Raw genomic sequence first — 13,202 nt, 5'->3', positions numbered from 1 at the left:
GCTAAGTTAATTACTTTTTTTTTTTCATTTTGAATTATTGATCGACGCTATTCCTACGTCACGTAAAACGTAACAAAATGATGCCAGTAAGTGGCGCCATCTAGCTGAAAAACTTTAAAAAGGCGTTACCATTTAAATAACCCATAAAGTAAATAGTTAATAATTATTTATAATCAATTATTATTATTTCCAATAAATAGGTGTTTCCATAAAATAAAACAATAAAACAATTCAAAGTATAAAATGTTTTTATCCGCGTCACGAGCTCAAGCTTTTTAGTACTATATGGCGACTCGAGCCCGTGCTTCCGATCTTCAGTATAGGTTTATAGGTTTATAGGTTTATTTTGCCGTACAGAGGTACACCCTTTTGAAACAGGGCGGCTCCTTACCTACAAAAGGTAAATCAGGAGATTCAATCTCTTCATTGGGCAAAGATATTAATTTTGAAGCGTTTTTTAAAGTCTACCACTGAAATTATATTTAAAACAAACAATTTATGACTATATCGATGATAATTAAAATTGTAATACTAACCATTCGGCTTTTTAGATTTGGGTTGTTTCTTTTGACAATAATCGTGATCCCTTTTTAGCCCGAGGCCCGAACGAGGTCCAGATACCGAAGCAGACGAACCCGCTGAAGCTTTTCAGACTAAACTTCCACCCTTAACCTCTCCCACTAGGGAATCGCATGAGACAACGCATTTCGCGTACGTTTCTACCCCCTGCTATGGCTAGTGGCGTAGATTTGAAACTTTTTTTAATCCTAGTAAATTTGGGAGTCACACTATTGGCTTCCTAGGAGCAAGAGACAGCTCTTGCTAGGAGCAACAAAAACAGCAACCCACACAAGGAGAACGCAATCGTCAAAAATCGAGCATTTTCTTGTGTACGATTTTCATTGGTTAGACGCTTTAGCTTCGGAAATTGTCCTCCCCCTTTCCGTAAAACGTTCAGCGTAAAGGTTCGTCCAATGAAATTTGTACAAAACACTGCGTTAGCGTGTTTAAAGGCTAGCTGCGTTCTCCTTGTGTTTGTTGCTCCTAGTTGGCTACTAACATAAGCCAATGGAATGGTGTCGGAATTTTAGTCAGCCCAATGTAGTTTAATTGAAATTTATAAACTCGCTCGGTTAAATAATGAGTAGTTTAGAAAAAGAAAAGGTTGGCCCTGGGGAAAACTGACCAATACTTTTCAGTTCAGTGATCACGTTCTGAAAATGGAACAAGTCGTCGAAATGGGATATTCCACAAGCGTTATTAAAACCCATATCAAGCCTAGAAGAGTTAGGCCGAGGCTCAAAAGAATGTGCAAAGACTCCAACCTTGAATTAATAATATCATATGTAACATAATTACTAATAAGTATGCCTCTGTATAACATTTCCATTTAAAAAAAATTCAATGAGACCTTGTTTTACGCGGAACATAAAAATGCAAAAATGGTTATAATCCTTGCGCTTTTGAAAAGTTTACCATGGAAATGAAATCATGTGATCGCGAGGCACGAACTAAACTTGACATGGGCAAAGCCAGAAACGCGCGAGGAATTCTCACTAACTTCCGTTTCCAATCAGTAAAGTTGATGACGTGTATTTCGTCACGGAATTGTAAGTGACGTAATTTACGTCATATCCCATGAACAAGGTTTCATTAACGAAAATGCGTTTATGGCATACTTATGAGTGATTATGTTACATATGATAATATGTAACATATTATTAATCCAAGCTCCAACCATGCTCCAACCTTGCAGATGCCCCAGAAAAGGTCAACCTGAATTTAAACTATTTTTTTCCAATAAACCTGCTTCTTTTATTTGACAATTAAAATTTATTTTAGAACCCGAGTCTCCGAAAACTTCATTAATTTGCATATTAATAGCATTAACAGCACTTGACAGTTGATTGTAGTTCATTTTAGCTCCTACGCCTTGGTTGTTCAAACCGGTTTGTTTACAAAAATGTTGGCCGTCAGTTTATCAGACGTTGAGCTAATAGGCGCTTAAATAAAACATCTTCCCAGAAATTGCCGTAATATTTTCGACAGCCAGGACTCATAAGTTACTATTTATATAGTGCTTGTTGAAATAATATAAAACTGGAAACATAACATCGGTTTTTTGCTAAGCCTTAACATGCCAAAAAAAGTTACCTGGTTAAAAGGAAACACTTGTTGCATACCGTACTGCAAAAGTAATACGTTTAGTTCTAAAGGAATTAGTTTTCATCTTTTTCCGAAAGATAACGAAATGAATGAACTCTGCCTCCATGAGAAGTATTAAAATTGCCCGGTAATATAAAAATATTCCGTATAATTTTAATTATTTATACCATAAGAGGATGATAATAATAATAATATTATTTTCTTATACTTAGTTTTAGTAACATTATATATTTTACTTTAAAATGTATTATCGAATATTAACATTAGTATGTTCCTTATACACGTGACCAACGCATTTCTTATCTGACGCAAAATTATCATGAGGGCAAAAACGTGTCTCAAATTGGCTTCAATTTGACTTTTTGCTAGCCATTCTAACAGTTTAACCGACCGACCGGAAATATTCCTTCCCAGATGAATTTGGAGAGGGGAGTAAAAACCGAGTATCTTTTATTGAAGCGTCCATTGTGCGACGGCATTATTAATCGGCATTTGAGATCATATATAGAGATAGAAAAGAAATAGAGGCACTATTGAATCTGGCGAAGTTGACCGCGAGTGCCGACCCCTTTTCGCCAATGTAGGAAGCCATGAGATGGGCAGATTACGTGGCGCCATCGACGCGCGGTGAAATGAAATACATTATGCCTTTTGGAAAATCAACTGTCATTTGATGTAAAAAAAGGAAGGATAGATGGCGTTGCAAATTCTGCCCATCTCCGCTTTCATACCATTGAGTTGGGAATAAATAGAGGTACAACTAAATCTGGCTGGCGCGGGACCAATTTTGTTCAATATGGAGACTTTTTCAACTATATCGTTCAACCGTGGCGGCATCTGTCTCTAGTGGTGGCAACTATATTGCAATTGAATTTTTGCGCGAATCATATAAATTTACAAAATATAGATGGCGCTACCGCTTAATTATAAAGATGAATTTCGTACAGTCTTCTCAGAACAGGTCCCGCGTAACCATGGCAACCGAAATCGTAATTGTAATTCTAGCAGTATTATTCCCAATTCAATGTTCCATACATGCGTGTGGGGGAATGAATTTTCCCGGTCAAAAACAGGGGTGCCTTAACGCGGTAATCTTCCCTCTATTTCTTTTCTATCTCTATGTTTGAGATTCGATGACGTCAAATATTACGATTTTACGTAGGGTACGGATGACGCAATATCTGTGAAACAAACCGTTAGTGAAGAAATAGAGCTAGTGGCATACTTAAGAGTAATTATGTTACATATGCTATTAGGTCTTAATTACCCTCCTTTCGCTTTTGGTGGTTTATTTTATTTGAACGGTTAGTGGTTTTCCAAAAAGGTGACTACATTTTAAATAACCCATAAAGTTTATACCAATAAAAATGGAAACGATAAAATACTTCAAATAATCCACAATGGGTGCGTATTTTATTTTAAAAGGGCGTTTTCAGCGGAAACTGTCTTGATGAGCACCAGAAATTTTAAAACCGGCGAAAACCATTGAAAACGGCGAATTTGCGGCGTAAATATTTTCAGTCAGAAAAACTATAAAATCATGGTCTCTGTAGTCCACCTACTGGGCCCCTAATGGCAACCCATTAAATTGTTTGGCAGAGATAAAATTTATCTCATATGTTTTTTTATTTAAAAAATTAATAGTTACCTTTTGTAAAAAATAAATATATTGCCTAATTCTATGATTGGAAATAAAGAGAAGAAACATTATGCAGTGACACTAAATCTATGGTGGGAAATTGTGGCGAAAACGGCGGCGAAAATCGACTATAGGACCGGCGAAAACTGGTAAAATTGCCCCTAAAATAGGCGAAAATCTCGACCGCAGAGTGGAAACACTGATTAGGCGCCTCTATCAATCAAGCCGATATCCGTTTAGCGGTAATTTTGAATAATATAGGCCTAAGATTTAAGTATAAAGAAATAAACTCGGTAAATATCACAACATAAATTTTATTTTCAGTAAAAAATGTCTTTTTTATGAGCTTTCGGACTAACCCCGCGGAAATCAGAAGATCGCTATTGTTATAATTGATATTTAATAATAGTAATTCTTCGTTTAATATCAATGTACAGTAACAAGTTCCCTTTATAAAAATTTGGGGGAAAAAGAAACAGTGAACAATTTACTTTTTTTTCATCCCCCCTGTAACGAAATTGGAAAACTATTTTCGTATTCAAGTTTATTTCGAAGGTGGTTTAATTTGACTGTTAGTTTTCAAGTCCATTTTGGTCACATTTAAGACCATAATGAAAATTTAACTATCTTTAATTACGATGTGGGCAAAGGAAATGTAATAAAATGAAAATTTGAATAGAAATAAAACCGTTATAAAATTACTTAATTTTTATACTTTTTTTAAAGACGACTTAATATTTTCTCTTTAAACCTTTTCTTCCCCAAATTTAAATATAACAAAAATATATTGCAAAGCATATTGCTGGAAAAATTCATTTTATTCCGTTTTTTGATAACAATTGAATCTACTAGATGGCGATAGGTCCTAAGCGATAGACAAACTTCCGTTCTACCTCGAGGTAAAAAGGGGTTTTGGAAATGTATATTTTGAATATCAAAACGATTTCAATTAAGGTAAAAAGATAATGAATGGAATGATTATTTGGTTTTCGTCCATTTTCAGCGTTTCACAAGACCGTGACGCGGTTAGAAAGTTAAATGAAAAAGGTGACGTATTGAAACGACCTTGAGCTGTAATCCACCCGCGTGGATAACCGCGCCATCTCGCGACGACAAAAGGGATAAAAACATAAATTGATAATCCACGAAGACCGCTAATCATAGGTCTATAAAATGGCGGCAAGGGTAACACGTAGGGAAAACAAAACGGTTTAACAATCACCCCGTCATGTATGAAGTATTGCGGCCGGGGCTGATCAGTCGCCATTTTGAAAAGGGAAAAACTTAAATCTTCCCCCTTTTGGTTTTTCTTTGGGACCAACTAAACACCAGCGCAATAATATTTTAAATTGTTTTCACCTTAATCTTGAAAAAAAAAGATTATTTTAATAATAATTATTATTTAGTTTAATTTAGCTTTCTCGAAGCGTCGTAAACTTTCATTTATTTCAGTTTTTTGTGGGTTTTTTTACTTAATTATTAATAATATATTTATTTCTTCTCATTTTTTCTCGCGACCCACATTCGCACGTGGTCAGTAAACCCAGCTGACCGGCACCCACTGCGTGCTGCTGTCTAATTTTTCTATGGCTTTTTCTAGAGTCTGAATGGTTTCGTCCAAATCATTGTTCACAATGACCAAGTCGAAAAAATGGCCGTAGGCTTGGCGCAAGAGGTCACTTTCCTTCGAGAGCCGTTCCAGACTGCCGTCCACTTGCGTCAGGAAATGAGGACCAGACTGCGAGTGACAAGAGCGACAACAAATTAGTTAAACTCTGGTTCGAGGCAAGGAACATTTTTCCTGTCGAGATTTCCTCGGTAGGATAAATCCTCCTTGGTCGAAGCGTGACGGGAAGGAGGCGGGGAAGAGGGTAAAGTCCGCGGTTACGGAAGCGTCTTAGCGTCTACGGACGGAAGTCAGGGGTCGCGAGGACAAGTACTCACGTCTTGTACGTTTGAAATGGAAGGAGCCGCAATGAACACGACGTAGGGAGCGTATTCCGCCACTCGTAAAACCTTCAAAGCCTGCAACGATTAGTGGATTAAACAAATATATGTATAAGCAGAAGTAAATGAACTGAAGTTATCAGACCGCATTTTCCATATGAGATCTAAATAAATAATAATAATAATAATAATAACCAGCTAGGCTAATACCCAAGGCACACCCTTAGGCCTAAGTCATATCAAGCGACATTTAAAGCCATTAATTCACGTGGCCGGGTTACAATACGTAGGAGGGTGGTGGCAAGCCCTGCATGCCACACGATCGAGCCAACAGCTCCCTACACTAACTATTACCGTTAACCTCAACAAGTTTTTATGGAAGGGGAAACCGAAGAACTCGGGGGGGAAACCCCTTAAAACAGTGGGGAGAGAACTTGCAAACTCTACGCAGAAGGAGTGGTTCCGAGTTTTCACCCAGTGCCACAAGCTGGGATCGAACCCGGCTCCTCTTGCCGCGAGGCGAAAGTGCTAATCACTCCGCCACCCCACCTAATCAACGTTTTAAAATTTCGCGCTTTCATAGCTCTACTATCGCCATCTATCGACTAGTAGGTGATGACGTGAATATCGAATGTGGATACCCACAATTCCCTAGTGCGATTTTTGGCGGGAACTAAAGGGGTGGAACTCCGATGGATTTTCATCTCACCACTTTAAAGTTTTTACCCTCTACAATAACTTCGGTTCATTTACTTCTGGTATAAGCAGAATGTATTTATCCCATGAATATTCAACCTTGGTGTTTCTGGAGGATAAAAATTCTGAACCTCAGCTCCGAAAGGGGAAGTTTATTTTGGTCAGACATCGTATAGTGCTGCCATCATTAGGAGGAATTTGAAACTAGCAATGTTATTTTCATTGCAAAGAAGAGCTACATATGACAGTGTTAACCACTAGATGTCTTTAAAATCGTACGTCGGACTAAAAATATTACTCCCGCTAAGGAACATTGCACTCCCACTGCCCGGGATTAGGTAGACCATTGAATTGAGAATAGTACCACTAAAATAGCCATTTCAATCTGCCTTCCGCGAAACAAATTTTTAGAAATTGAGAACTCTATCATTTGTCGGTGGTGCCATCTACTGTTAGCGGCGGGAACTATATACTATTAAAATGATTTTTCCCAATATTTCCCCTTGAAAGCGATAGATAGCGCCACCCCTATAATGATAGAGTTGACGGCTGAGTGCGCCGACTCGAAATTTCCGAATTTGTTTCGCGAAACCAAGACTCCCGAACGCGCCTATGCCATTCTAGCATCTCCTCCAAGATTCAACAAGTGTTGCCAGTTCCTGAAACTCAAATTATTGCACCAGAGCCCAAAAAATATCGATTTCAGAAAAATAATATCGTATGCTAGAAAACTGGCTGTAATTTATAATTTTTACTGACGTTAAACTTGTGAAATCAAATTTTTTAATAACACTTCAGCGAAATTAAAAACATTATCGTACGTGTAAGCTGAATTATCGAAAAATGCATACTATATAGTACCGCATTAAAAATATCGTACGTCCCACATATTAGCTTGAAGTTTTCGACGTGTACAATAATTATCTTGCGTCTGGCAACGCTGGATCCAACTCTATCATTACCCTGTTGTTCCCTCTCAAAAAGCGAAAGGTGGAGCCTATTTTCGCGTACTCACCAGCTACCAATGAAATAACGCCAAGTGTCCCAACTTCACCGCGTTTATTCTATCCGTGGCTACTGGCTAGGGTGTAGCGTTAAGGATAATATAGAACTCCAAATCCGTACAGTTCCAGTTTCATATTCATGGGTGCTAAGAGCAACAAACACAGCACTCCACACAAGGAGAACGCAGCCCGTCAAAAGTAGTGCACTTTCTTGCGTACAGTTTTCATTGGTTAGACGCTTTAGCGCCTACAGCCGTCGGAAGGGGAAAATTCGGAAATTTTCTTCCCCCTCCCGTAAAACGTTCAGCATAAAGGCTCATTCAATGATATTTGTACACAACGGTCAACACCGCCTTAGCGTGTTTAAAGTTTAGCCGCGTTCTCCTGGTGTTTGTTGCTCCTAGATGGGGTAATAATGTAACGGGTAGAAACTAACCTGCGGTTCGACGTCCAAGATGGCCATTTTCCCGTCCATGTGTATCCTTCGGATCGTTTCCAATTTGGTGCCGTACATGGCGTCTTCATGCGTACCATATTCGAGGTATTCATTAGCCGCTATGTCCGCCATCATTTCGTCGTGCGAAACAAAGTAATAGTTTTTACCATTCTCCTCGCCCTTCCTGGGCGTCCTCGTCGTATCTACAGAGACACGGGAAATTACCATCAAACCATACCGTAAGTCCATTTGGCGCATATAGACGCATTCACATAATGCCTACAGGGAAATACGCAAAAAGGGACGAAATCCACCCGAGGTACCATCCTATTTAATCATGTTTGGGTTAGATGTAGACACTATAAAGTTTATGAAAAATGAACTTTTTTCAAAAGTTATTAATTAATTACTAAATTATAGTACTTTAAATTCTTATTAAAAATATATAATTTTTGTAATTTAAAATAACAATTAATTTTAACAGAAGTTAACACTGTCCGCCATAGATGGCACTTTAATACGATTTTAAACTATCCAATCAGGGAAGAGAATTTTGTATTTTAAATCTCGACAAAACCGTTCTCCACTAAAAACTGAAAACTTTCAACCAATCGTTGAAAATCTAAATTATGACGTCATGCTGCTATCAGAGCGCCGTCTACTAACAAATAACGCCATCACCACGTTACCTCGGATGAATATTACCCCCTTTGCTCCTTAAAAATTGTAAATCTATCTATTTGGCGGTTTTCTAGGGCTGTGCGAGTACTCGAACATCATCGAGTACTCGGCATTTTTTGAGCTCGAGTATTCGAACTCGACCCCGAATAAATAATTGGAAAATAATCGACAATTACCGAGTACCAAAAAATTTAATAAGCTGCTCTCTAAACTCGTCGAGTATTTGTTTTTTTCTATCCTCGTTGCTTCAAAGTTGTGGAAACTGTGGTTCATTTAAATTAAAGTAATATTTTTCAACATTGAAAGTTACTTTATACTCCTTTTAAATTTAATTTTATAATTACTTGAATAAAACCAGCTCCTAATCAAGTACTCGATAACCCGACTCGTTAAAAATATTACTCGAGGGTTTTTTTTTCTGAATTAATTGACTGGAATATGAGAAAATTTCCCCTTGATCAAGCACTCGATTACTCGATTCGACTTCAATATTACTCTACTCGAATACTCGATGAAAAAAATTGATACTCGATAACCGACTCAATTGCCTAAAACCACTAAATCCACAGCCCTACAGTTTTCACATAAGTCATTTCATCGAAAACTTAATTTGAATAAATAATGCATGCATTTTTTTCCTTAAATTAAAATGCAACACGAAAATCTCAACCTAACCTAACAACTATTTCATTTGATTTAATTCCTATTTAACCTGGGAAAAGATAAATTTTCTAGATATATTACGTCAAAAATAACAGTTGAGTTATCCGATATATTTAATATATCCCCCAATTAATTAAATTCCTTTAAAAACTTTAATTGCCGTTTATTTTAAATTTGCTTTACTCAAGATTATATAAGTCAGATAACTGTTCAGCAAACTGAATCTGGTCAGATAAGATTGGTTACTTGTACCAGATACAATTTGGACTCTGATTACTGGGTCTGACTAACTGATTACCTTCGGGCATCTTGCATGGTTTCCCCGACTTTATTGTTAACAATCTAATTCTATAACTTTATTGTTGACAATCTAGTTCCCTGATGTTTCATTTACTTTTTTTATGACAATCTAGCTCCCAGATGTTTCCCTTACTTTTTTATGACAATCTAGCTCCCAGATGTTTCCCTTACTTTTTTATGACAATCTAGCTCCCAGATGTTTCATTTACTTTTTTTATGACAATCTAGCTCCCAGATGTTTCCCTGGCGTTTTTGTCAACAATCTAGTTCCCAGATGTTTACCTACTTTATTGTTGACAATCTAGTTCCATAGTGTTCCCCTGACTTTATTGTTAACAATCTACTTCCCTAACATTTCCCTGACTTTATTATTAACTATCTAGTTCCCTGATGTTTCGGTGACTTCGTCAAAAATCTAGTTCCCAGATGGATTTGGGCACATTTGTCCGAATGATCATTTGTCCGAATGCCGGGAAACAGGATCGTATGTCCGAAAACGTATTTCATTTGCCCGAAAAATTTATCACAACTTTTGTTGGTGATTTAGTCGTTCAATTAATGTTAACTTTACTGGCGAATTTCATTTGTTCGAATAGTCGTTTGTCCATTTTTTCGAACATTAGGAATTGGTTCTTTTTTTTTAAATATTGTTAATATAAGAAAATAGTAACATTAACGTGAACCTAACCTAACCTAACCTAAAATATCCACAACATTCAACGCAATTCCCACTTACTAACAAACAACGATATTTACAATGAGGTTTTTTTTAAATTCTTGCACTAAAAAAATCCGGACCAAAAAAACAGCAATAAGAAATACTAATTTAGCGACAGAATTCGGACAAGTGATGCTACCGATTCGAACAATTGAAACATTTTGTTATTTCGGCGGTTCGGTCGAATGAAATTCGAACATTTGTTCCACCGTTCAGACGATTGAAATTCGAACAAATGTACCTACCCCCCCCAGATGTTTCCCTGATTTCATCAACAATCTAGTTCCTAGATGTTTCCCTGACTTCTTTGTAAACAATCTAGTTCCTAGATGTTTCCCTGACTTCTTTGTCAACAATCTAGTTCCCAGATGTTTCCCTGACTTCCTTGTAAACAATCTAGTTCCTAGATGTTTCCCTGACTTCCTTGTCAACAATCTAGTTCCCAGATGTTTCCCTGACTTCCTTGTCAACCATCTAGTTCCCAGATGTTTCCCTGACTTCTTTGTAAACAATCTAGCTCCCAGATGTCTCCCTTACTTTTTTATGACAATCTAGCTCCCAGATGTTTCCCTGACTTCCTTGTTAACAATCTAGTTCCTAGATGTTTCCCTGACTTCCTTGTAAACAATCTAGTTCCTAGATGTTTCCCTGACTTCTTTGTAAACAATGTAGTTCCTAGATGTTTCCCTGACTTCCTTGTCAACAATCTAGTTCCCAGATGTTTCCCTGACTTCCTTGTCAACCATCTAGTTCCCAGATGTTTCCCTGACTTCTTTGTCAACAATCTAGTTCCCAGATGTTTCCCTGACTTCTTTGTCAACAATCTAGTTCCTAGATGTTTCCCTGACTTCTTTGTCAACAATCTAGTTTCCAGATGTTTCCCTGACTTCCTTGTAAACAATCTAGCTCCCAGATGTCTCCCTTACTTTTTTATGACAATCTAGCTCCCAGATGTTTCCCTGACTTCCTTGTTAACAATCTAGTTCCTAGATGTTTCCCTGACTTCCTTGTAAACAATCTAGTTCCTAGATTTTTCCCTGACTTCCTTGTAAACAATCTAGTTCCTAGATGTTTCCCTGACTTCTTTGTCAACAATGTAGTTCCTAGATGTTTCCCTGACTTCCTTGTCAACAATCTAGTTCCCAGATGTTTCCCTGACTTCTTTGTCAACAATCTAGTTCACAGATGTTTCCCTGACTTCCTTGTCAACAATCTAGTTCACAGATGTTTCCCTGACTTCCTTGTCAACAATCTAGTTCACAGATGTTTCCCTGACTTCCTTGTCAACAATCTAGTTCCTAGATGTTTCCCTGACTTTTTTGAGCGCAACAATTGGGTAAAATATCAGTTCTCGTCGTGAAACCTTCGCTTTAAGCAAGACAACAAAATAGTGAAACATCTTACGTGGGATGGGATAGGCGTATTTATGAGGATGAGAGCTGATTAAGGTATTCTTGATGTGACGTCGTCCAACTCCGTGGGCCCCTGCGCGAGAAGAAACGCAAGTTAGAACCATCAACTACTCTCGGGGGTGCGTCACTCACCTAATAACACCAGCGTTTTCCGTTTGAAACAGGATAGCTTGACCACTTCTTCGTAGGTCACCAAATCCAGTTGGTCGAAGACAGCGTTGTGCTTGGCTAAGTATTTGTCTCGGTAATGCTTCTTTTTCCGACCAAACAAAGAACAATTCACTAGACGGAATAAGCCCAAGAAAAACATTCAAGTATCTCAGCTAGGAGCAACAGTGTGTCAGAATTTATAGCCCGGTGTACCTAGTAACAAAGACCATACCACCGGAGGCCTATCATCATAGTGCCCTACGCCAGCGTCCCCAAACCCGGACAGGTGACAAATCCAGCATGGGTAGCGGAACCCTACTACTGATGGTCTCACCTTTGACGCAAGCCACTCAACCCAGCAGAAGGTGCAGCAATGGGTGGACCAATCCCCACTTCGCACACAGCAGTGGGATTTAGAATGGATGCTGTAGCAACTCCAGCCGACACCCTACCTACGTAGGTAAGGAGTCAAACCCTTTGGAGAGAGCTCCTAAAGGGGAACGACGAGCACACAGCAGCCCAAGTAACCTGGCACAGCTGGCTAGGAGCAACAAACACAGCACCCCAAACAAGAAGAACGCAACCCGTCAAAAGTCGTGCATTTTCTTGCGTACAGTTTTCATTGGTTAGCGCCTGCTGCCGTCGGAAGGGGAGGATTCCGAAATTGTCTTCCCCCTTTCCGTAAAACGTGCAGCGTAAAGGCTCGTCCAATGAAATTTGCACACAACACTGCGTTAGCGTGTTTAAAGGATAGCTGCGTTCTCCTTGTGTTTGTTGCTCTTAGTATCTCAGTATGGTAAGATAAGACTATATTTCAGTATTTATCACGGCGCCATCTTGAAGTGGATATTATCAGAAGTACATAGTATGTATCTTACGAGATAAGTACGCTATTCGCGTGAAACGTAACTTCGTAAGCTAACACGGATTAAAAAAAAGTTTTGGAAGAAATAATAGTCAGGTGAATAATAAGTAACATAATGAAAATAAGTATGACAGTTACCAAAAATTATCACCGAACTAATTTTCTGTTATGGCGTAATCAAGGTTTAGTTCTAAGCACAGAGCCCCCTAGTGTCTAAATATGCCTAAGACAAAATATAATACTACGAAGGATGATAAAATACTACTCAGCAGGAATCCATGCTTCTACTAGGAATGCTTATCGCGGCAGATTTTCGTCTCGATGTGGCTGACGGTTTTTTTGACGTCACAACGTGAGAGGGGAGCGCGCGCAAAGCCGTCAGAGTGACCTTACCATATGCGATACGCCAGAATAAGCATTCCAAGTAGAGGTATGGATTTCTGTACCCAGTTATTGTGCAAGTCCACTTTGGAGCTTGGTGAGAAAGTCAGTGTTAAAAAAAGGTTCGGTCAGGAAATTTGCATT

At 38.3% G+C, this 13,202-nt stretch overlaps 1 protein-coding gene across 5 annotated transcripts in view; it reads right to left on the bottom strand.

The window, feature by feature from the left end:
- Positions 1-4,122: 4,122 nt before the first annotated feature.
- Positions 4,123-13,202, bottom strand: part of CASK (peripheral plasma membrane protein CASK) — a 326,722-nt gene continuing 317,642 nt past the window's right edge. For 3 of the 5 annotated variants that reach the window (XM_090168455.1, XM_090168457.1, XM_090168458.1), the window contains 5 exons: positions 11,795-11,944; positions 11,655-11,735; positions 7,889-8,091; positions 5,750-5,830; positions 4,124-5,543 (listed from right to left, as the gene is read on the bottom strand). In XM_090168455.1, the coding sequence (XP_090024581.1) occupies positions 5,340-5,543; positions 5,750-5,830; positions 7,889-8,091; positions 11,655-11,735; positions 11,795-11,944 (719 nt within the window). In that variant the 3' untranslated portion in view covers positions 4,124-5,339. Of the gene's footprint in view, positions 5,544-5,749; positions 5,831-7,888; positions 8,092-11,654; positions 11,736-11,794; positions 11,945-13,202 lie in introns of all 5 variants that reach the window. The other 2 variants (XM_090168459.1, XM_090168456.1) reach the window with 1 other exon arrangement.

Source organism: Leiobunum rupestre, chromosome 3 (genome assembly GCF_980474605.1).
Source record: "Leiobunum rupestre chromosome 3, qqLeiRupe1.1.hap1, whole genome shotgun sequence".
NCBI classification, from domain to species: Eukaryota; Metazoa; Arthropoda; class Arachnida; order Opiliones; family Sclerosomatidae; genus Leiobunum; species Leiobunum rupestre.
The sequence above is the reverse complement of the archived record's forward strand: the minus strand, read 5'-3'. Positions and strand labels throughout refer to the sequence as shown.